This window comes from Tamandua tetradactyla, chromosome 1, assembly GCF_023851605.1.
Source record: "Tamandua tetradactyla isolate mTamTet1 chromosome 1, mTamTet1.pri, whole genome shotgun sequence".
Taxonomy (NCBI): domain Eukaryota; kingdom Metazoa; phylum Chordata; class Mammalia; order Pilosa; family Myrmecophagidae; genus Tamandua; species Tamandua tetradactyla.
The window spans coordinates 43,313,554-43,336,229 of NC_135327.1; the positions used below are offsets into that span (position 1 = coordinate 43,313,554).

The 22,676-nt window shown below is 41.7% G+C and overlaps 1 protein-coding gene across 1 annotated transcript in view; it reads right to left on the reverse strand.

Annotated features, from left to right (window-relative positions):
* PCSK2 (proprotein convertase subtilisin/kexin type 2) overlaps window positions 1-22,676 on the reverse strand; it is a 250,255-nt gene that overhangs the window by 89,979 nt on the left and 137,600 nt on the right. Inside the window, exons 3-5 of the mRNA XM_077160942.1 lie at window positions 16,879-16,992; window positions 14,488-14,596; window positions 4,059-4,096 (exon numbers count right to left, since the gene is read on the reverse strand). Of these exons, the coding sequence (XP_077017057.1) occupies window positions 4,059-4,096; window positions 14,488-14,596; window positions 16,879-16,992 (261 nt within the window). The remainder of the gene's footprint in view (window positions 1-4,058; window positions 4,097-14,487; window positions 14,597-16,878; window positions 16,993-22,676) is intronic.

Sequence of the window (22,676 nt, forward strand, 5' to 3'; positions counted from 1 at the left end):
TCCTTCATCAGCTGTCCCCTCCCCTGCCTCCTGCCCATCCCCCAACCTACCAGGGCCTCCTGGGATCAACTCCCAAACGAACTACTTTCATTCAAACCCTCATCTCCAGGTTCTTCTCAGGGAGCCCACACGAAGACTCTCCTGAAGTCCGTTTCATTAGAAGGGCACTGGGCTGGCTCCATACATCCGAGCTTTTAAGCCACTTAACCAGGTGTGAAGCTGCCTGCTAATCCTTTGCTCAAATAATTTTCGAGCCTATCACTGTTCACTGGTTTCATTGCTCTCCTGGGCAGGTCTATCCATTTGTAATCCTCATTCTGCTAATTATAGTGCAAAATTTTTAATTAAAAAGAAAAGATAAATGCGGTCGGTAGCTTGGAAGTTGTTGCTCTCAATTCTACATAGAGTGAGACAGAGTGATGGGTAAAAGCCCATTGGTTTGTTTTTTTTTGCTGAGGAATAGAGAATGAGATTTGGATGTGCAATTTTCACAGCCATGTGTACATGTGTGTGTGTGCATGTGTGTGATTTTTTTTCTTTTCTGCAATATGAGGGTTTTTTTATTAGAGAAATTGTGCATTTTCAAAACAATTGTACATAAAATACAGGATTCCTGTGCACTAGCCCATCACCAATACTTTGCAATTGATGATAGGACTTTTTAAATAATTGTACTTTTTTTAAACAGTAGCTACCTTTGATATAATTATGAAAGATTATGAAAATATTTTATCTATTGTACATTATTTACAATGGGTGCATTTTTTCCCTCATACCATCCTACTACTGCCACCTTTTATTAGTATCATACATTTGTTATAATTCATGAAAGAACCTTTTTATAATTGTACTGTTAACTATAGTACATCGCCTACAGTTGGGTTCACGGTGTTGTACAGTGCTATGTTTTATCCTTTAATTTTTATTCTAGGGATATATACAACCTAAAGTTTTCCCTTTTAATCACATTCACCTGTATATTTCACTGCTGTTATTATACGTACAATAATGTGCTACCATCACCACCATCTGCTCCCAAATCTTTATTATCACCTAAATATAAATCCTGTGTAAGTTGAGCATCAACTCTCCATTCTTTAATCCAGACCATCCCCTGGTAACCTATATTCCAGCTTCTAGCTCTGTGAGTTATTATAACTAGCTCATAACAGTATGATCTTGCAGTACTGTCCTTTTGCATCTGACTTATTTCTGTAATTTACTTTCAAGGATCCAAGTTTGACAAATGTTGAGGACTTAGACCTTGCTCTGGATTGAAGTTATCAAGATGTGCAGTTTTGTACAGAAATCCCATTTTAGTTCAATCATTAGCTGTCACCTAGTTTAAGGTTAACATAGATGTCCTCTCTTCTATGACATACTGCAAGTGCCTATCAACTCTCATCTTGAACATTTTCAGATATGGAGAACTCATCACCCCCTGGGAAAGCTAATTCCATTTATTTATTATCTTTAACCATTAGACAGTTCTTCCTTTAACTGAACTAAAATCTTTCACCTGCTAGTATCTTATATTGATGGCAATATTCTTGAGGGAAATCAATGAACATGTTGAATGCCTCATCCCACACAGAAACTTTAAAATATGTGAAAACATTTCATGTCCCTCTTAAGTTTTCTTTTTTCCAGGATAAAATTTCCCATTTCTTTCAGTTTTCCTTAGCAGGCTGTGATTTGGAGTACCTCTAACACCCTGTTACTTTCTTCTATGTTACTCTCTCTTTCTCTCTGAATGAGACACCCACTGAAGACAAACTGCTTCCCAGCAATTGGGGATTAGAATGCTTAAATGAAGGCATAGCCACATGATGTAATATTATGTAGCCCTCAAAATAATTTTTTGAAAAATATTCCATAATATAAGAAAGTGGTCATGACATAATGTCAGGAGGAAGAGGGGGTTATATATACAACAGTTCAATTTCATTAAAAATTATACATATTCAGGTAGAAATGAGAGTCCAAATATATGTCACAGTATTACAAATAGTGCTATCGATGGCTAGTTATGAATCCGTTTTATGCTTTTCCAATTTTTCCAAAGAAGAGATGTATTTATTTTTTAATTAGAAAAAAATGGGTTTTTGAAAAGAAACAGAGACAAGACAGACATGATTCTCATAGAACTCTGCAGGTATACTACGGGTATTGCGTTCGGAGGTAGCTGGCACCTCTCAATTTGGATGCTGCACTTCTATCGATTCCACCCAATTCAGACTAGGGTTTTTGGTTTCCAAGTGGCAAGATGGAACATCGCCGCTTTAGAGAAAGCAAGCAGAACTCCATCTGGCGACTCTGCCGGGCGCTGCATTATGGAGATGGAGGGGGAAATGGGTGCAGCTACGGCTCAGCGCTTAAACTCTCCTTTGCGCTGCTGGAAGGGGAAGCAGACCCGGTGCAGGGAGCTATTAGTATTAACCCTGCATTTCTTTGTGAGGAGAGGCTTCTAGAATATGAGAACCTTGGCAAAAATATGACACATCTGTTTCTTAATATCCTCCCCGGCCCTGCAGTTATTGGGGGAGGCATTTCCATCAGCGTACTGCATGGGGCAGTCCCTGGCCAGCTGTGAGTGACCATCTCCAAGGATCAAGCGAATCGCCCCATGAATGTCTGCAGGGCGTGAAAATGGGGTCCCAGAGGGAAACAGGGCACCCCTTTCCTTAGACTCCACACCGGGACCACTGGGCTGAATCTACAACTCGGGCGGTTTCGTGTTGTTTCATTTACAGGGGTAGATTACCATCTCTGGGATTATAGCTTTGGTTTTATTTCTGCCATTTCTCTTTGGGGGCATATTAGCTGGATTGTGCCAGCGATTCATTTAACTTCTTGTTTGCAATTAAAAAATATGCCCAGCCCGACATATCTTCTGGATTTATTATACCCAGGTGGTAAATAGAAACACAGCTCATTGCTGCTCTGTTTCTGTTTCCACTGTGCTAACCACATGGAAAATCCTCATTCTCTTTTTGCGGTGTAGACACACACTTTCCAGCACAAATTACTCAGAATGCTGACCCTCAAACTTCTGCTTGTTAACAAACCATTGCTTTACCGTTCTCTTATTTAAACACTGGCTCCCCTAAGTATAAATCTCTTTAGCTATGAAGATAACATTTAAAAAAAATACTTACTTAATTTAAATGCTTATTATAAATAAATCTCTTCTAGATCTGGAGATTAGAAGAGAAGTGTTGCTTAGTTAAGAGTTTGGATGATTTTAAGTGACCACACCAATGCTTGAATATTGTACTTCCTGGGGTTGAAATAAAGCGATCTCTTACATTTAAAGGGATTGTGGGTTTCATCAGGGAAGTGTGTGATTTATTGGGTCAAAAATTAGAACCTGTGGTTCTAGCCTAGCAGTGTTGACCATTATTCTCTGCTAATATCTCATGTTTGTCAGGGCATACTAAATGTTGTACCCCATATTATGGGGAAAAGTGAGTGTGGCATGGGCATAAGCCAAAAACAAGAGCAAAAACAGAAGAAACTTAATGGTTTTGCTTTCCTGAATGGTTGCACTTCTTGGCTTTTTGCTATTGGCTCTGCCTAGCAGGAGTCCAAATGGCTCATTTCCACCTTTCAATTCAATATTGTCAGCTTGAGTGGATTTAAACCTTGCCAAGTTTCTCCCTTCTCCATCCTTCCCTGTTTCTATTTTCTTGGTTCTTTCAGACTGTGGGCTTCCTTCTTTCTTCCTTGCAGAGTCACGCGCCATTGCCTGCTGCCAGGCCCATTGCTTATCCATTTCCCTTTGGCCTGAGCTGCGGCTCCAACAAGATGGGCAGCTCTAGTACATGCATGTGTGTTCATGGACAAGTGTGAGTGTGTGCTCATGTGCACTTGTGGGCCTGTATGTGTATGCATGTGTTTGTGCACACATGTGCAAATACACACGCATGTGTTTGCATGAATGCATGCCTGTGTATGCATGTGTGCACATGCATACATGTGCCTGTGTGTTCTAATAACGAGGGTCACCAGGACACTTAAGGGCGCGTGTTTCCGAACAAAGGTCAGCTTGTACTTACATAGTTTGAGGCCAGGTCCGGATGGAGGTAATCAATCCCTGTGAAAAGACAAGGACAGCACAGGAACCGAAGGTTAATACCTGCCAAAAGCATCCAAAAGAAAGCTGCTACAGAAAACCCCTTCCTCATGGGGCTTGCACTGGGCCCTCGTGGGTGGGATAAGCTTTGACCAATGCCACTGAGCCCTCCTTGCCCGGCTCCATCATAGCGTTCTACTGACTGCAGAGGGGGGTGGAGCTGTCAGCAGGGATGCCATAGCAGAATGAAACCAATTCGAGCTTGGGTCTCAAGAATAAAACTGCACATTACCCTCAGCACTAAGAGGTGTAGCGACCTAAGGAAGGATGGCTTGTTAGAGCAAGGATCTTAAAGAGATTTGTAGAAATCCTGACATTTCTAGAGCCTCAACTGGCATTTCTTCTGAAATGAAACTGACCCCGGGGAGGAAAGTAATTATCATTTTAACAGGGTACAGATGACAATGGATAAGGCGTGTGTTCTGTGGTGTGGATATTGTAGAAGGAACAGGGTGCTCAGGGAGAAAGCCATCAGACGGAGGACAAATGTTTCCAGTGAGCTGTTCTATGCTTGAACCTTTTCAGAATACAGCTTTTTCCAGAAAGCATGAGGTCTCAACTCTCCCAGCAGGAACCTCCTACTTTCTCCCAGATGTGGGTTTGTTTTGTTGCCGCAGAATCTATCCAAGGGCAGAATTATAGTCTGTGAGCACAGCTGAGTTCCCACAGGCACTCGGACCACAGAAAGCACCATGGGACTTCATGGGCAAGTTGAAAAGCTCCCATCCAGGTCTGCAAAGACTGAGCATGCAACCTTCGGAGTAACAGGCCGGGTACCTGGCACCACTTAGCATAATGCTTCAGAGTGTAGGTTTTGGAATTAAAGACCTGCTGTCTGTGTGACTTCGGGCCAGCTGCTTGACCTCTCTGTGCTTGCTTCTGTCTTGATTAAGTAGAGGTGAGACCCATGCAAGGATTAAGGAAACGAATGTGTGGCATGCGCTTAGTCCAGTGACTGGTGCAGAGCAAGCATTTAATAACTGTATTGGGTTGATGATATTGAAACAATAGACGTATCATCAACTCCCTCTACGATGCACAGCTTCACCGCCTGCATAGCAGGATTGGGCCACAGTTAAAGCATTGCCCTGCAGAAAAGAACTTGTGTCTGGAATGTATTGTTCTACAAAGAAAATTTCCTTTGTCTTTTCTGGTTATATAAGGAATTTCTAGAGTGTTCTGTAGCATGTGTTCCATTTTACTTCCAATGCTTTGACATATGAAGCAGTGGCAGTCAACATGGCTTCTTCATTTCCTATCTCCCACCCCCCAATCAAAATGCCTCCTCCTTTCAGTCCCCTCCTCAGGACTGCAGAAGGAAAAGGGTCAGAACATTTAAAGGCCAGAAATTTTAAAGACTGCTGAAACATGCTTGGCTTCTAATTCATAGGTGGTCAATTTAGGCTGTCGGATAGAGTCATGTGTGCAGTAGGGCTTTGAGGTCAGCATACCCAGTTCCATTCCAGGCTCCGACACTGACATTGTAATATTCGTGTGACTTTGCTCAAGAGGCATGACCTCTCTGAGCCTCGGTGTCCTAATCTTTGAAATGGAGATATTATTCCCAAGTGACACGACCGCTCTGAACTTCAGAGTCTCCATCTTTGAAATGGGGATAGTATTTACTTTGTTACTTACTTTGCAAAGCAAAAAGGTCAAGGTTAGAGACAATTCACTGAAAACATGTAGTTAATAGTAAACACTCAATAAATTAAATTTCTTGTCATTATTAGTTCCACCATTTACCACATCACTAGAATAAGTGGGATGCTGAAGAAGAGCAGAAACATTTTTAAGAATCTATTTGGTTCTGGAATGTTGTATTGAAATTAAATTGTAAATAAATGTTGAAATTGGTTAAATTTTGTGAGCTTGCTTTGGGCACAAAACATTGTAAAATATAGATAAATTAAAGAAAAAGGAGACAGACTATGTTCTTTTATAACAGAGTCAATTTTTAAAACATGACTCCATGCTCTGATAGTGTGTGCTATTTAGGAGAAAAATTTTCTGAGAAATAGAAGTCTCTTAGCTGTGCAGGGAAAAGATCAAAGCAAGCAAGGAGTAATTTGATACCAGAAGCAATCAGAATTAACAGAAGATAAGTTTAGCCTAATTAAAATATAGGATCTCTAATTAGGTTAAGGGGAAGATTAAGTGTTAATTTAGAAAAGATCCAAACTTTGGCCTGAAAAAAAAAAGATTCTTGGCAGAACTGTGAAAGATGACAGTCATGATTCAGAAAAAAAAATAATGGACCAAAGTATGAAAATAATAATCTGGTTATTAAATAATATTTTAATATGTTTGAGTATTTGATTATCTTTTGAGGTGGAATATACTCAATGCTACTTCTCAGCTTATTTATCTTTCAATTTTTCTATTTGTAATGTATTCATTCTTATTTTTCATGCATTAATTTATTTTCAGCAACGATACCAGGCACAGTTTAGGTCCTGGGAAAACACAGATGATTTAGACAGAGAACATGAGCTGTACAACTGTCTGTAGCTCATACTCCAAACTGGAGCCTGATTCACAACCTGCCAATCACAACTCAACGGAGTATACACAATGACACGTAATTGTTTATATTTTTGTTCATAAATCATTAGTATGCTGCCATCAGTTTGAATCTCTTCAGAAAATATAATCCACAAAACTAATTCAAATTCCCAGGATCCTGTGACAGTTCTGGGGCCCTCATAGAATTAGCAAGGAATTTCATGTGCATAGTCTTGGAATGTTAATGGTTCAGCTGTGACATGTAACATCTTAGGAAGCTAGTCCTGAGCCCAGTTTGTTCCATTAATCCAAGAGAAAAAGCCCTTTGCATCACTACCTGCCACTGAATTGTATGCTGATGGGGAGAAAACTTCAATGGGCATCTTGCAGCTTTCAAAGATGGCCATGCCATATCTCCATGCCATATGGCCTTCCACAATGTGACAATGCCATGCCTCCCATTTATAGGTGGGTCTGTTACCTCTTCTTGAATCTGGGTGGGCTTGTGACTTTAGCTAATAGAATGCAGTGGAATGACAAGGCTGGATTAGGGGTTGAATCGTATCCCCCCAAAAGATATGTTAAAGTCTTAATCCCCCATACCTGTGAATGTGAGCTTATTTGAATAGAGATCTTTTCAGAATTAACCAAGTAAGGATAAGGTCATATTGAATTAGAGTGGGACCTTATAAGAGGAGAGAGGACCCAAAGACACAGAGAAGAGAATGCTTATGGAGATACAGATACACAGAGAAGAGGCCATGTGACGATGGGTGCAGAGATTGGATGCTGCCACAAGCCAAGGAATGCCAAGGAATGCCAAGTACTGCTGGTAAGCACCTGATGCTAGGAAGAGGCAAGGTGGGACTGTTTCCTAGAGCCTTCAGTGGAAGTATGGCCCTGGTAACACCTTGATTTCAGACTCAGCCTCCAGAACTGTGAGAGAATAAATTTCTGTTTTAAGCCACTCGATTTGCAATGATTGGTTTATGAAGTCCTCAGAAATTCATACACATGAATTCCACGGATAGGTCAGAAAAGGCATTGCATTTTCTGCCAGATTCTCTTTGAGCGCTCACTGTGTCAGAAGCCAGCTGCTTGTATGAAGCCCATATGTAGGCGTTCTATTTGATAAGCCGATGCAGTGGCCAGAATCAACTGCTGGCCACTTGAGTGAGCCATGTTGGCTGTCTGCCCCAGTTGAGCCAATATCTGTCCACAACCACATGAGAGATACCAGATAAGAACCCCAACTAGGCTCTTCTTGAATTTCTGTCCCACAAAATCATGAGCAAATATGATATTTTAGGCTGTGAAGAGTTGCAGCAATTTGTTATGTTGCAATAGTCATCAGAACATACACCCTGCTGGAACTTCTGAGGCCTGGAGGCTCCTGGGAAGCCCTGAGCTAAAAGGAAAGTATTGCTCTTGTATTTAATGCAGAGCTTAGATCTCTTAGAAGGGTGTCAGTGGCTATCTGGTCTGAAAGCTCAAACCTCCACTTCCATAGATGAAGCCCCACTTGCAAAGTCCCACCAGGGAGGCAAAATCAAGGCGCTTGAAGCACTGTAAGTGAAAGCTGGTACCAGTTGTGTGACTGTATGTCCCCTAGAAAAGCCATGTTTTAATCTAAATCCCATTTCATAAAGGCAGAATAATCCCTATTCAATACTGTATGTTTGAAACTGTAATCAGATCAGCTCCCTGGAACTGTGATTTAATCAAGAGTGGCTGTTAAAATGGATTAAGTGATGATGTGTCTCCACCCATTTGGGTGGGTCTTGATAAGTTTCTGGAGTTCTATGAAAGAGGAAACATTTTGGAGAATGAAAGAGATTCAGAGAGCAGAGAATGCTGCAGTACCACAAAGCAGAAAGAGCATCAGCCAGTGCTTTGGAGATGAAGAAGGAAAATGCCTCCCACTGAGCTTCATGAAACAGGAAGCCAGGAGAGAGAGCTAGCAGATGATGCTGTGTTCACTATGTGCCCTTCCAGATGAGAGAGAAATGGTAATTGTGTTCGCCATGTGCCTTCTCGGATGAGAGAGAGACCCTGAACTTCATTGGCCTTCTTGAACCAAGGTATTTTTTCTGGATGCCTTTGATTGGACATTTCTATAGACTAGTTTTAATTGGGACATTTTCTCAGCCTTAGAACTGTATACTAGCAATTTATTAAATTCCCCTTTTTAAAAGCCATTCTGTTTCTAGTATATTGCATTCCGGCAGCTAGCAAACTAGAACAGCGACTTTGGGTAGTTTTTTTGCCTCCTTAAACCTCAGTCTTCATCTTCAAAATGTGGTTAATAATAGTACCAACAATATAGAATAATTGAGCTGTGTCTCCAAATTGCTAAGCAGTGACTAACACATAGTGAATACTTGATAAATTTTAGTTGGTTTTATAGTCCCTTCATCTTGAAGGCCTCTCTGACCTCACCTCTCTGGCCTTGACCCATGCCTTCTGTGACCATCTTTGACCTCTATAGCCAGACACATGCCTTAAATCTTGTCTGGTCTGGTGACTCTTGGTTATCCCTATGTCTTGGTATGGTCACATCTTGTTTTCTAGGTCAAGTTCCCCACATTAGACAATTCCATTTCAATAGAAAGGATGAGTTTATCATCATTAAGTGGGGTTCTCGCTGATATCTACATGCTCAAAATATCAGACCAGACTCTTAAGAAATACCTTCTGCCTCTTTGGTCAACAGCTAACCCTGGAGGCACTCTCCCAGTGATATGTGGTGTATGGTAATGATACTCGTTTGCCCCTAAGTGAAGGCAGCAGATATTTAAGCATGTATCAAGTATCTGGTTCCAGCAGATCCAACAGAGGGAGGATGGCCTAGTTTTGAGTTGGGCAACCAAAGAGGGGTAAATAGCTACTGTTGGGGACTGTTCTAGTTTGCTAGCTGCTGGAATGCAACACACCAGAGACGGATTGGCTTTTAATAAAAGGAGATTTATTTTGTTGGTTCTTCAGAGGAAAGGCAGCTAACTTTCCACTGAGGCTCTTTTCTTACGTGGAAGGCACAGGATGGTCTCTGCTGGTCTTCTTTCCAGGCTCCTGGGTTCCAACAGCTTTCCCCGGGGTGACTTCTCCAAAGGCCTGGGCTGAGCTGCAAGTGCTGTGATGAGGAATGCTGAGCTGCTAGACTGTGCTACATTGCATTCTCTCATTTAAGCACAAGCCAATGAAGTTAAACGTCACTCATTGCAGCAGACACGCCTCCTAGCCGACTGCGGATGTAATTAGCAACAGATGAGATTCACCTACCATTGGCTCATGTCCACAGCAACAGAACTAGGTGCTTTCACCTGGCCAAGTTGACAACTGAATCTAACTACCACATGTCCACCCCTTGTCAACTTGGCAGTTACTCACATCACCTTAAACAGGTGCAAAATATTCTCTTCTGGCTGTGGACCTGTGAATCTCAAAATAAGTCCCGTGCCAATATGCAAAGGAGGATAGTCAAAGGATACAGATTTTCATTTCCATAGGGAGAAATTGGAAGGAAGATCTTCAGGCAAACACCATTGGATTTCCAAGTCTGAAAGTCATTTATCCTTCGGCTGTAGAAAGCGGCAGTCCCACCCCTTCCAAGGGCCTATGCAGTGGTCGGCCTCTTTCCTAATCAACCTCGGGGAACATCGAGGAGACCACCTCTGGGCTCCACTCTCTCCAGGCATCAGGGCCACCCCTGGGCTCTCTGCCATTTCTGGGGCGCACGCTCAACCCCTCCACATGGTGGCAGCCAGGCTCTCCCAGTCCCCCAAGGAGCGTGCTACGCCTTTTCCAAGGCCCGAGGCTGCACAACTATTCCACTGCAATGAGAGGGGAGACTCATCCTCGCCCTTCAGGGTAAACTCACCCTCTCCACACATACAGGTGGGTCCACTCTCCTGGCCAAGGTTTCTTGGCTTCAGACCCGAACTTCCATGGTTCTCACTCTGCAAACTCCAATCTCTCCCTTTTGTGTCCTCCTTTGTCAAGATTGGCGGTGGTTCCATTTACACCAACAGTCTCTTCAAGCCCTCCAGGACTTCTCCATCAATCTCTTCACAGTTCCTCCAAAGTCTTCCCCTTAGCCATCCAAAACACAGTTCCAACAGATCTGGCATTTGCAAACCGCAGCAGCACCCCACTCTCCGGTACCAACTCTGTTCTAGTTTGTTAGCTGCTGGAATGCAACACACCAGAGACGGATTGGCTTTTAATAAAAGGAGATTTATTTTGTTGGTTCTTCAGAGGAAAGGCAGCTAACTTTCCACTGAGGCTCTTTTCTTACGTGGAAGGCACAGGATGGTCTCTGCTGGTCTTCTTTCCAGGCCCCTGGGTTCCAACAGCTTTCCCCGGGGTGACTTCTCCAAAGGCCTGGGCTGAGCTGCAAGTGCTGTGATGAGGAATGCTGAGCTGCTAGACTGTGCTACATTGCATTTTCTCATTTAAGCACAAGCCAATTAAGTTAAACGTCACTCATTGCAGCAGACACGCCTCCTAGCCGACTGCGGATGTAATTAACAACAGATGAGATTCACCTACCATTGGCTCATGTCCACAGCAACAGAACTAGGTGCTTTCACCTGGCCAAGTTGACAACTGAATCTAACTACCACAGGGACTGAACCATGTCCTGTACAAGACCAACATCCAAGTCCTAACCTCTGGTCCTGTGGGCGTGGACCCATTTGTAAATAGGACCTTTGAAAATCCTATTCGGATGAGGCCAAATTGAATTGGGGGTGGGGAGTTTTCTTAATCCAATATGGCCTAACTTCTTATAAGTAGAGGAAGCTCAGACACAACTTATCAGGAGAAGCCAGAGATAGTGAGAGAGAGATTGCCATGTGTTGGAGGCAGGGATGCATTTACAAGCCAAGGAATCCTGAGGTTGCAGCAAGCTGGCACCGGAATGCTATAGACTCCAGGAGAAAGGACGGTCTGTGGATAACTTGATGTGGGACTTTTAGTCTCCAAAATGGTGAGACAGTAAATTTCTGAACTTTAAGCCAACCAGTATGCTGCACTTGTCAGAGTAGCCCTGGAAAACTAAGATAGCTATTATAATTGGGCCATCCACAAATTGAATCTTCCACATGCAGATAATTGTACATATCCCATAAAGGTCAAAATACAGACAGCCAATGTTTATAAAATATTACAATAGTTTAACCCTTAGGTGCCAGGGCCAGTGTCATGTTGGTCTTTAACCTGGTTCTGGAATGACATCTTGCTGAGAGAATATCTGGGAAAGGATGCACCCCCTTTCAGTGTGCAAGCGATTGAGAGAAAATGCAGCACTGATTTTTCCCAGCCTCTGGATCACTGCTTTTGCATTTCGAGGTTTTAGGACAGATATATCCAATTATATGGTGAGCGGCTGCTGAGCATATGGTCTTGTCCTCGTTGCGTGGGAGGCCACACTTATCCCAAATGTGCTCATCGTGCTATTCAGTGGTGCGTTGGAGAAAGCTTTTAGCCATTCTTCTCTTCATTTTTTGGAGAGTCACAGAATAAGCATATGCTGAATTAAAGATGGCCATAGATCCTTTGTCTCCTTCCTCACCAGGTGACACGATCTACTTGCCCCACTCTGGAAACTTGATGGGCCTTGTGCCTATTTATCCATTAGAAGTGGCAGAAGTAGTGCTTGCTCATTCCAGGTCCAGCTTTTAAGATGTTTTGGGCTTCTGCCCTTTTCTCAGAATGCTTCTTCTCAGGAGCCCTGAATCCTGAGCTTCCAGGTAGGAGCACCACATGAAAGGACCAAGTGGAAAGGAGAAGCCCTGAGACCTGTGGCGAAGGGTGGGGGGCCACACCACGTCAACATCCCAGTCAAGCCTTCAGGTGACAACATCGCCAACCACCTTCTGACTCCAACTGCATGAGAGACTCCAAGTGAGACCAGCAGAGAAACTGTCCAGCTGAGTCTGGTCAACCCACCAAACTGTGAGAGATTAACAACACGGTTGTTGCTTCAAGCCACTACATTTTGGGTGTTTTGCACAGTAGATGACCAAAACAATGGGGAACTCAGGAGTTTCAATTGGGGGCTAGGGAGCTCACTCTTATGGGATCCCAAAGGTCACCAATCAGCAGAAGAAATGACATCAAGAAAAAATTCTGCCTGATATTATTAAAGGGCTTGGTCTCTCATGACCAGGGGAATGTGAAAAAGAGACAGAAAGCATCCTCTCCTCTGCTATCTTTGAAAGGGATGGTCTAAGAATCAGACTAAGGGCAGGCCACAGTGGCTCAGCAGGTAGAGTTCTCGCCTGCCAGGCTGGAGACCCGGGTTTGATTCCCGGTGCCTGCCCATGCAAAAAAAAAAAAAAAAAAAAAAAGAGTCGGTCTAAGGGAGCTACAGTTAAAGAATCCTGAAATAGGCATGCACAGTGTGTTCAAGGTTGCACAAGAGCAACGAGTATGTCTGTTGCCCTGTGGTGGCAGTTCGGGGCTACTTTTGATGCCAGCAGGAGGAGGCCCAAAAGATATATTGTTGGAAATGGTCATCACCATAGATCCTAGGCATGTTTCCCCCAAACTTGGATGCATCTTTCTCCTGGATGAGCTGGCCTCACTCAAACCGTTTGGAAAGATTTCCAAGCCAAAGCATTCGGAAAGAAGGAAAATGCATAAGCTCCCGAACTGCAGGGCAAAGGTCCCTCTCTTCTTGTGAAAACGTTGTTCACAAGAGAATGCTTTTCCATCCACTTCCACAAGCGTCACTCATCAGACAATCCTGTGGCTTTGTTTTTATGTGGTTATTTAATGAACCCATACAAAGAAAACACAGGTTGGAAGCAGGCTGGCTCCACTTGTTTGCCCATCCATTCTGCTACAAAGGCTTGCTTTAGAGAACCGAGTTCTTTGAGGATGTTCAGAAGGGAAAGGCTCTATTGTTTCATCTCTGCGTGGTTTTTATGTGTAATTGGACCAACAACATGAACCGAAGTTTTGTACTGGAGGACTCAGATGGCTGGTGAAGAGCAGCAACACACCCTCAGTGAAGTGGCTACAGGGCACCGAGTCTTCAGAATCTTGGCAAAGCCAAGGATCAGAATAGTTGGAAAGAGGCCTGTTCCTCAAATCTATTGGATTTTCATATTGCGAACTCTAGAAAATCAAGCTCTGCTAAATCTTTGGCTGGTAGGCATACGGGATAGAATCGCATGTTACAGGGGCCATGCATAATAAAATACCATCAAAGTCTACTTTACAAGAGTTCATTCTTTAAAGGGCAATAAAGACACATTTTCCCCAAACCCCAATCCTGTTGCTAAAAAACTGTTTTGAGGATTTAGAGCCACATTGTCCAATAGAGCTTCCTGCAATATTAGAAATATTTAATTTGGTAACCACTAGCCACATATAACTCTTGAGGACTTGAAACAAAGATAATGTGATTGTGAAACTGAATTATTAATTTCACTTAAAATTGAAATCTAAATAGCTACATATGGCTAGTGTCAACCATATCTGGCATTGCAGACCTAGAAAAATAGACAGTAAATGTGAACAGGTTTAGAAATACTCTAAAATAAGATATAAAAGTGATGTAATAAGAAATTATGGTTGGGGGTTCAGCAACCTTTGTTTGTTGATTTGTTTACTTTTTGTTTATTAATTTAACAAACGTTTATCAAGGACATCATCAAGTCGAAGAGCCACCAAACTAGAAGAAGCTGAGGACTAAGTCGCAGAAAAGCATGGTAACTTGTGCAGCATCTGGCCATCCTGTGTGTCATCAGCATCTCCCGAACGGTAGAGCTTTCATATTTCAGAGGCATGCAGAGGGACACACTTGCTTCCAAATGACGTAAGAGCTCGGGAATACTCACCATCGTCCATAATGCCAATGGTGACACCTTTCCCTGTGTATCCCAGCTCCCAGGCTTCTGCCACATTCAAATCAAGCCCAGGAGTGCCGTCTGCTTGCCCGGTATTGATCTGGGACAAGAATTCCAAAGCAGAGCATCTTATTAATTTGATGGACTAAAGCACCCATGTAAAATGCTTGCTTGATATGCACTGAGGGATGGTCTAGTTCAAAGGCCACAGCTTCCATGAAACAGTATTTGGGATACCCTCCACCTACCTCCTCCAGCTTTCTTCCTCCATTTTTTAAATATATAAACAATTGATGTTTTCTGTTTTGTGCAAATATGCAAACACAGTTTTAAGTTCTCCCATCTTAAAACTAGATTGTTATATTTAAACTTCTCATATAGAAAAATTTTAGAGCTGTCATTGTAAGAATCCACCTCCACCCGCACCCCCATTTAGGATTACATGCTCACTTTCATAGCATTTTATTTGTATCTCTCATTTTGAACTTAGCATATATTATCTTGGATTATTCTTATTTTGAATATGATTTCCTAAATATTTCTAAATAACAATATTCCTTGCAGGAAGGAGCATGGCCTTGTAATTTCAGTATCACACCACCAAGCCTTGCTCAAAAATATTTATTTAAATGAACTAAAAAATAGCTGGCTCACCTTTACTATATGCTCTAAGGCAGAAAAATAGACCGCCCTTCTCCCTCAAAAGATTTGAAAAAGGAAGGAACACAAAGAATAAATTCCAAACAAATATGTTCACTGCCTTCCTTTCAGGCACCCTTGTCCTGTATAGTTTTCTCAAAGATAGGTTGTAAAAAAATAGAAGTCAGAGTTTGTATTGGCAATAGTCCACGCTGACGAGCTGGCTCTTTTGGCTTTGGTTAAAACTTTGTGTGAATTAATTAGGGCTATTTGCAGAAATTATTTTTCTTTTCTTTCCAGGTGCATGTTAACATAATACCTTTCCTCCTCCTTTCATGTTACAATGACCATGTGACTGGTTTTGGCCAATGCAATATAAACTCATGTGCCACCTGGCATATCCAGCAAAAGCTTTAAGAGCCAGTGTGCAACCTGGCCCTTTCCTTGCCAAGGTGTTCATTCCAGGCATTGGAAAGGATCAGAGAAGGTGCCTTGGTCAGCCTGAGTGCCTGAGGGACTAGGAAACGTTGGCCATGCAGCATGAGCGAGAAACAAACTTTGATTTTGTTAAGCCACTGAGATGTGGGAGTTGTTTGTTACTGCACCAAACCTAGTTTACCTTGACTAACACATTTTTTATACGCTCACTCAGTCACCAGATCTGAATTTCAATATTCCCTGCCTGAAAACATAAGGCATTGTCAAATTCTGAATCCCCATCAGCGAGGAATTGTGATGCATTTTTAAAATGCAGTGATCTGTAGGGCTGCAATTTTGTTTTCTCTCTTGCTTATCATCTTTTAATCTTAAAAAAGGAGAACTTCATTTACATTCATAAATCACAGTCACCCCTTTGCTGTCAATGTGCTCTGTAGTTCAGGTTGGCTTGGAGTCACCGAGTTCCTTTTTAGCATAACCCAATCAATCCAAATGGGTCAGGAAGGACTGCTGGTGAGCCAAAATTATCCATCTCACCGGACAGACAGTATTTCAGTGCCTTGAACACGACATCAATTAAGCCCTATGGAATTGGTTTCCTGCCATTATTTTAGGAAGCACTAATAGATGTTACTTTTGTTACTTTTGTCTCCAAGCCCTCTTGCTTGTCCCTTTATGACGTCACCTGGCTCTTCCTCTTATACTTGCAATTTCATTACATTTCCCTTTTCCTCTGCCTGATGAGACCCCTGGATTACTCCTCCCAGGCCCTTGACTTGATTTTTGTTTAATATGCTGTATAGCGGGGTCGCATTTCATTCTTTTTCCTTGGGAGCATCCCATTATTGTAGCACCATTTGTTGAAGTTTTGTTTGTTTTTGTTTTGTTTTGTTTGTTTGCTTGCTTGTTTGTTTTGGGAAGTGCATGGGCTGGGAATCGAACCCGGGTCTCCCGCATGGCAGTTGAGAATTCTACCCCTGAACTATATTTGCACCCCCTCCTTAACTTGATTTTTATATGCATTTGTAAGTTTTTACACACACTGTCACCCTTTTTCAGAGTACTAGGAAAATCTGAGCTGTGGACCCTAGAAGATCATGGCTGTTTAGCAGTTCCCAAATAAAGCAGATTAGAGGGTGATATGCATGGGCAATGACAGGAAATCAGTACAGGTAGGAGGGGACAGAGAGGCTCATAGATTTTGATGCTGGCTCACATCCCACAACATAATGAGGAAATAGAAGCCTGCTTTTTAATCCAAAGTTTCAAGATGAGAAATGTTAGGAATAACGCAGATGCTCTTACCAGATACCACTGCTTTGCAAAAAGAGGGTCATTCATGTTGATTTCAATTTCATTGATGTCTCTATACCCTCTCTTTTGTCGCTCAAATCCCTCCTGCTGCAAGGCCATCTTGACCTGGAATGACAATATTGGAGTATTAATGGAATATCAGTCTGATTACCATCACCCCTCTCCTGGAATGCATATCCAAGAATTGGAATTTATTTGTTCCTAACGTGGCTCCTTTGTCCCCAGCAGAAGCCAAGTCCATCTCATGTACGATCTCATTTTGTGATCACTTTCCAAGAGCATTGATTGATGTTTGTGCTGAACAGACTGTACTTGGTGATGGCTCAGAGCATGTTTCCCTAATATAAGAACTAGATGGAGGAAAGTATTCTCAAGGAAGATGGGGTGGCAGCAGCTGGTAAGTGAAATAGAACAGGCCAATGGACCACTTTTGTGAAGGAAAGGTGATTGATGGTAGATCTAAGGGGGTAGGGGTGGGGAATGACGAAAAACCAAATAGATCATTTTCCTGGAAGGCTGCCCAGCTTTATGTTCTTTGACAGTACTGTGCTATCACATTTGGGAATCTGCCAGAAAACCTGCGGGGAAAGCCAGGAAGTCCTTGAGCAAAGCTCTAGAGTGTAAGTGATGGAACTTTGAAGAGACATTGGTGGATGGTGTTGTCCTTGCTGTGACCGAATGCTTTATTTTTGGACAATCAGATAAAACTCCAAAATCTTAGGTAGGAAATGAAACTGATGAGCTGAATTACTTCAAGCAGGCTCTTACAACAGTCATTGGGCTTTGTGTCAAGCAAAACTTTCTTTCATGCAGGGCAATATCAAATTTAACATCTAATGGTAGTATCCAGTCTCTGAATACCTTAAACTCAAGGACTATGCAAAGATATACAAGGGTGTGTGATGGGTATCTGTCCTTAATGTTTTTAATGTTTTGCTGCCCAGTGTTCATTTGTCCTTCCCCCAAATCTCTCAATGCATTTGGGAGGATTACCTCTACTTCACTGGGTTCTGTGTTTGCAGGAGTAAAATTTTGGGCACCTGTCTGCTATAAAGAAACCAAAGGTGCCCCCTTCTTGGTGCAGCCAGGGGGTATTTCCATGGGTATCTCTGCCCCAGGATTCTGAATCCTGGGAATGTGATGGAGAGCAGAAGGAACCCTTGCAGGCTCTTGATCTTAGAGGTTCACTCACCAGACTCTCCCTGTAAGAGACCCTTGCTATAGTTCCTGCCACCTAGCCCTGGAGCACCCCCCAAAGCCTTCAGCCTTCTGTAGATTTCCAGTAAGTTCTTTTTATTGTCTTTCCAATAAAATCAATTTCTATTGCTTGCAATGAAGAACTCTGATCTGGGATGAGAACAGGACAACAGGATTTAAGATGAAAATAATGGCAGGAAGGAACAAATGAAGAGCCCTCAGCCATGGTGCTTCCTTGGTGCCTGGAATGAAGAGGCTATGGGAGAGCAAATTCTCACTCCTGTGCTCTCCACAGCAACATGCGAAGGCAGGGGGCTCGTCTGTCATAACAATTGTGACTCTAGCAGAAGAAGTGTTGGGTGTGGTCTCTGCTCTGTGAGTTCTTTGCTGGAAGTCCATCAGCTTCCATCACGGAATAGTTCTTATGGCATGGATTTTTTTTTTAGTTCTTCCAAAGACATGGTGAAATAATTGGAAGAATGGAATAAGATGGGTTTTCATCCAGCATTTTTTTCCCCAGCATTTTTATAAGGGCAAAATCTGGACACCAATGTTCACCATATGGGGATAAACTATGATTTACGTATGTTTATACACACTATTTGTTTTTTAAAGGTGTATAAAGGCTACATATATGTCCTGTATATATTCATTCATCAAAATGAATAATTTCTTTGAGGTAACACCTCTACTTTTGCCAGGGTCTTCTGTAGGAATGAGCCATTTCAATGTGGATGCTTGAAAACTCTCATCTATGGATTGTTTCCCAGCAGCACAGGAACAAAAAAGGCTCACATCAGATTTCATCTTTTAAAATAACAGTGCAGGAATGGCTATTACGATATCACTCCAAACTCAATTAGACCAAGTGCACTTTAATGAAAATGGCTGTTTGAATTCATTCCATAAAATTAATTCTAATTCCATAAACTCAGTTTTAATGGAAACCAGTGATGCTTTGGAATGCCACACTGGCTGGACCCCAGTACTCCTCTGCAATGTAGGATCGTAAAAGCATAATAGGTTCCTACAATTCTGCCATTGTACATTAGTAAAAATTAAGGATCCTAAGATGGTAGGAGGTTTTATGAATCTATTGGTTTATCTTCCTCACCTCGGCGAAGATGATGGTTATGTTTCCAAGAGAGTTGAACACTTTAAAAAATATATATTTTCATTTATTATATACAAATAAGTGGAGAACAGTTTTTCCCCAATGATACCATGTTACCCCACCAATTGTTTTTATTTTTCTAGCTTCTCATCCAATCCTAATTTATATTCATATATAATTTTTACGTGATAGTTATACTATAGGCAAAACACTTTGTCCACTAAGTATCTTCCATAAGAATTTTAATATGTGGTCAGAGCTGTCATATTTTAATTTCTAATGGCTACCTAAATATTCCATAGAGTCATGCGCTGTGATTTACCCACCTATTTCCCTCTTATTGGTCATTTAGATTGTTTTCTATTAGAAGTGAAATTGCTGTGACCAAAGAGAGGAGGTAATAAACTATTTTTAAAAACCTCCAGGGAAGATTTCAGGAGTACAATTCTGTGTCATAAAGCCCTCAGTGTCAGAGAAATATTTCCCAGTGTGTAAACTAAATTCCTCATGTTGTAACTAAAAGGCCGCTGATTTTTTTCTCTTCTTCTTTCTCTGAATTTTTTCTCCCATGATATCTTTGATTACCAAGCACATATGGTACTAATGACATGTGTATAACTTAATCATAACTTCTTCCCCGTCTCAAAAAGTAATGGACAGTTAACTTCAATGTTTATATTTAGAATGTTTCCCCAAATTGTTTCATTGACCTAAACATTTATTCAAACAAAAAATGTAAGAAAGCAGGAACATTTGTTACTCGGTATTATTTTATTAAAAATGAGTAGATGGATAGTCTACAATTCTGGCTCAACTTTTAAACCTTCCTATGATATAATGTATACAAATTTCAATTGAACAACTCCACCTACCCCTTACATTCTCCCCTCAATTAAGAACTTGTCTGTCAACAAATGCGATGTGTGTACCTACAATGAGCCAGTGAACCAAGCACAGATGAAGCGGCAACCATGCCTGCACATTTGCATACCTTTTTATACTTAGCAAGGTGCTCTCACTTTGTGTAATCTTCTCAACAAAACTGCGTGTGTGTGTGCGTGCTTGTGTGGGGGTAGTGAGGAAGTTGAGGCCATTACCCAACAGTGGAAAACATGATGGAGTCACCCAGGTTGACTGTTTCTGAATCCCGTGAACTTTCCACCAAGCCTCACGGACTTTTCCTAACGGGTAGTTAATAGTCAGCTTACCAGTACCTGGGACAGCTTAACTGTGGGTCTAACTCTTTGGGGATCTGGGGCTAGATCACTTCTCCCCTGGGCTGATGATTTAAACAGCTGCTAATTAGCATTGACTGTATTGGGGACTCATTGTGGAGAGGAGTGAGCAGGAGAAAGAAGAGAAGGAAAGAAAAGTCTACCTCCACAGAGCAGAAGGAACATCTGTGCTTGAAATAAGTGTGAAAAAACAAACATAAAACACAAAACTAACATGTTGGAAATATTGGAGTTTATGAATCTGTGATGGCATAGACTTGGTTATACTATTATTTTCTGTATCACTAAGAATTATTTTATGAATCATTAAGAATTAAACTACATCACAATACTTCCTTATCATTTCTAAATTTAATTTTGTGCATAAAGAGTGGTTTTAGTTTTAATTGGACAAATATTTTTTTTACTATATAAAACTCTTTTCCAAACAAACACAAAAAAGGAAAATGTCCTGCAAAACAGACTGGTTAAGGTATTCCTAAAACTCTTTCCCGCTCGCAGTCTAACTCAGAATTGTTCATGTCTGTGTTCTCCCATACAGTATCATCGGCTGGGCCGTAAGGGCCTGAGATCCAATATTTCTCGAAAGGGTGCTCCACTGTTGTCTCAAGATTTTATTCCAAGCTGGCAACACCTATTCTGCCAGCCTTGATGCACCAACTCAGGCAATGAAAGTTTTGTCAAATTCATCAGTTGCTGAGAGCAGTTGTAAGATGCATGCAACAAATAAGCATTTTAGAATCAATGAAGTGTTGTATTAGTTAGGGTTCTCTAGAGAAACAGAATCAACAGGAAATATCTATAAATATGAAATTTATAAAAGTGTCTCACATAACCATGGGAATGTAGTCCAAAATCTGTAGGGCAATCTGTGAAGCTGACAACTCCGATGGAGGGTCTGGACAAACGCCACTGGAGAGGCTCACCAGCCAAAGCAGAGAGAGAAAAACTGTCTCTTCTGAATCCTCCTTAAAAGCTTTCCATTGATTAGATTAAATGTCATTCATTGCAGAAGCCAATGAATCCCCTTGGCTGATTACAAATGGAATCAGCTGTGGATGCAACTGACGTGATCATGATTTAATTCTATGAAATGTCCTCATCACAACAGACAGGCCAGCACCTACCCAACCAGACAAACAGGTACCACCACCTGGCCAAGTTAACACATGAACCTGACCATGCAAGTGTGAGCGCTTTTGTTTTTGTAGATTTTCTGATGGCAAACTTTAGAGCAGTTAATCAAAGTGGAATTTTTTTCACCAGCCCTCAATTTATCCCACCTCAGGGTTGGAATCCCTACTAGGTGAACAACAAAACATGGCTTAGTAGAAAACAAGGGATGGGGAATCAGGAAGTCTGTATATGTCTATATCTATATCTTTCTATGTGCATATCTATATATACTGTTGATGTATAGCTTTATCTCTATATGTATATTATGTTATATAACCAGCAGATATATCTATATCCATGTAAGATATATATCTATATATAGATACCATACATTGTAATATGTATATAATATCTGCTAGTCTCTTTTAAATTTTCTACAAAAGGATCATGCTGACATATACTATTCTTAAAATCTCTCTTATACTTTTTTGTTGTTGTTGTTTTTAGACATGAATTTCATGGGACTTATGAATGGGAGAATTTTCCCAATGGCAGCTGGTTGGGAGATGGAAGTTAATGCTCCACAAAGGGGGTTGGGGGAGTGAAAGGGCTCATAAGGGTTTAGGACAAGGGTATGAGAACAGGGTTTTGGAAGGATCGCATGATATAGGGGTTTGTTATCAACAGCGATCAAGGGAGGGGAGTTTTAATGCTTCGTTTTAGATACCATCTGTACATTCTTCCACCCCCAGGAGATATGGCAATGTTTAACTTCTGTTCCGGTCACTGTAGGTAGCTCAGTATGGAGGGCTTAGTAGGGCCCTGTGTCTCCACAATCCACCCTCACGCAGCAGACGATGTTAACCATAGGACATGCATCACATCCATATTCCACAACAGTATAAGAGACAACAGAACACCAGGAGTCCCCCATGCAGAGATAACCCCACAGAGAGATGCCTCTGTGGTCAAGAACATGAATTAAACCATTTCCCACTTACTAGAAGTATGGGGTAAAGGTAGCGTGGATAAAGGGCTGCCCCCACATACGCTGCCCTGTAAATGAGAAGATCCTTTTTCAGATTTTCCATGCATTGAACTCTGCCAGGCCAGCATGGCATTCTATG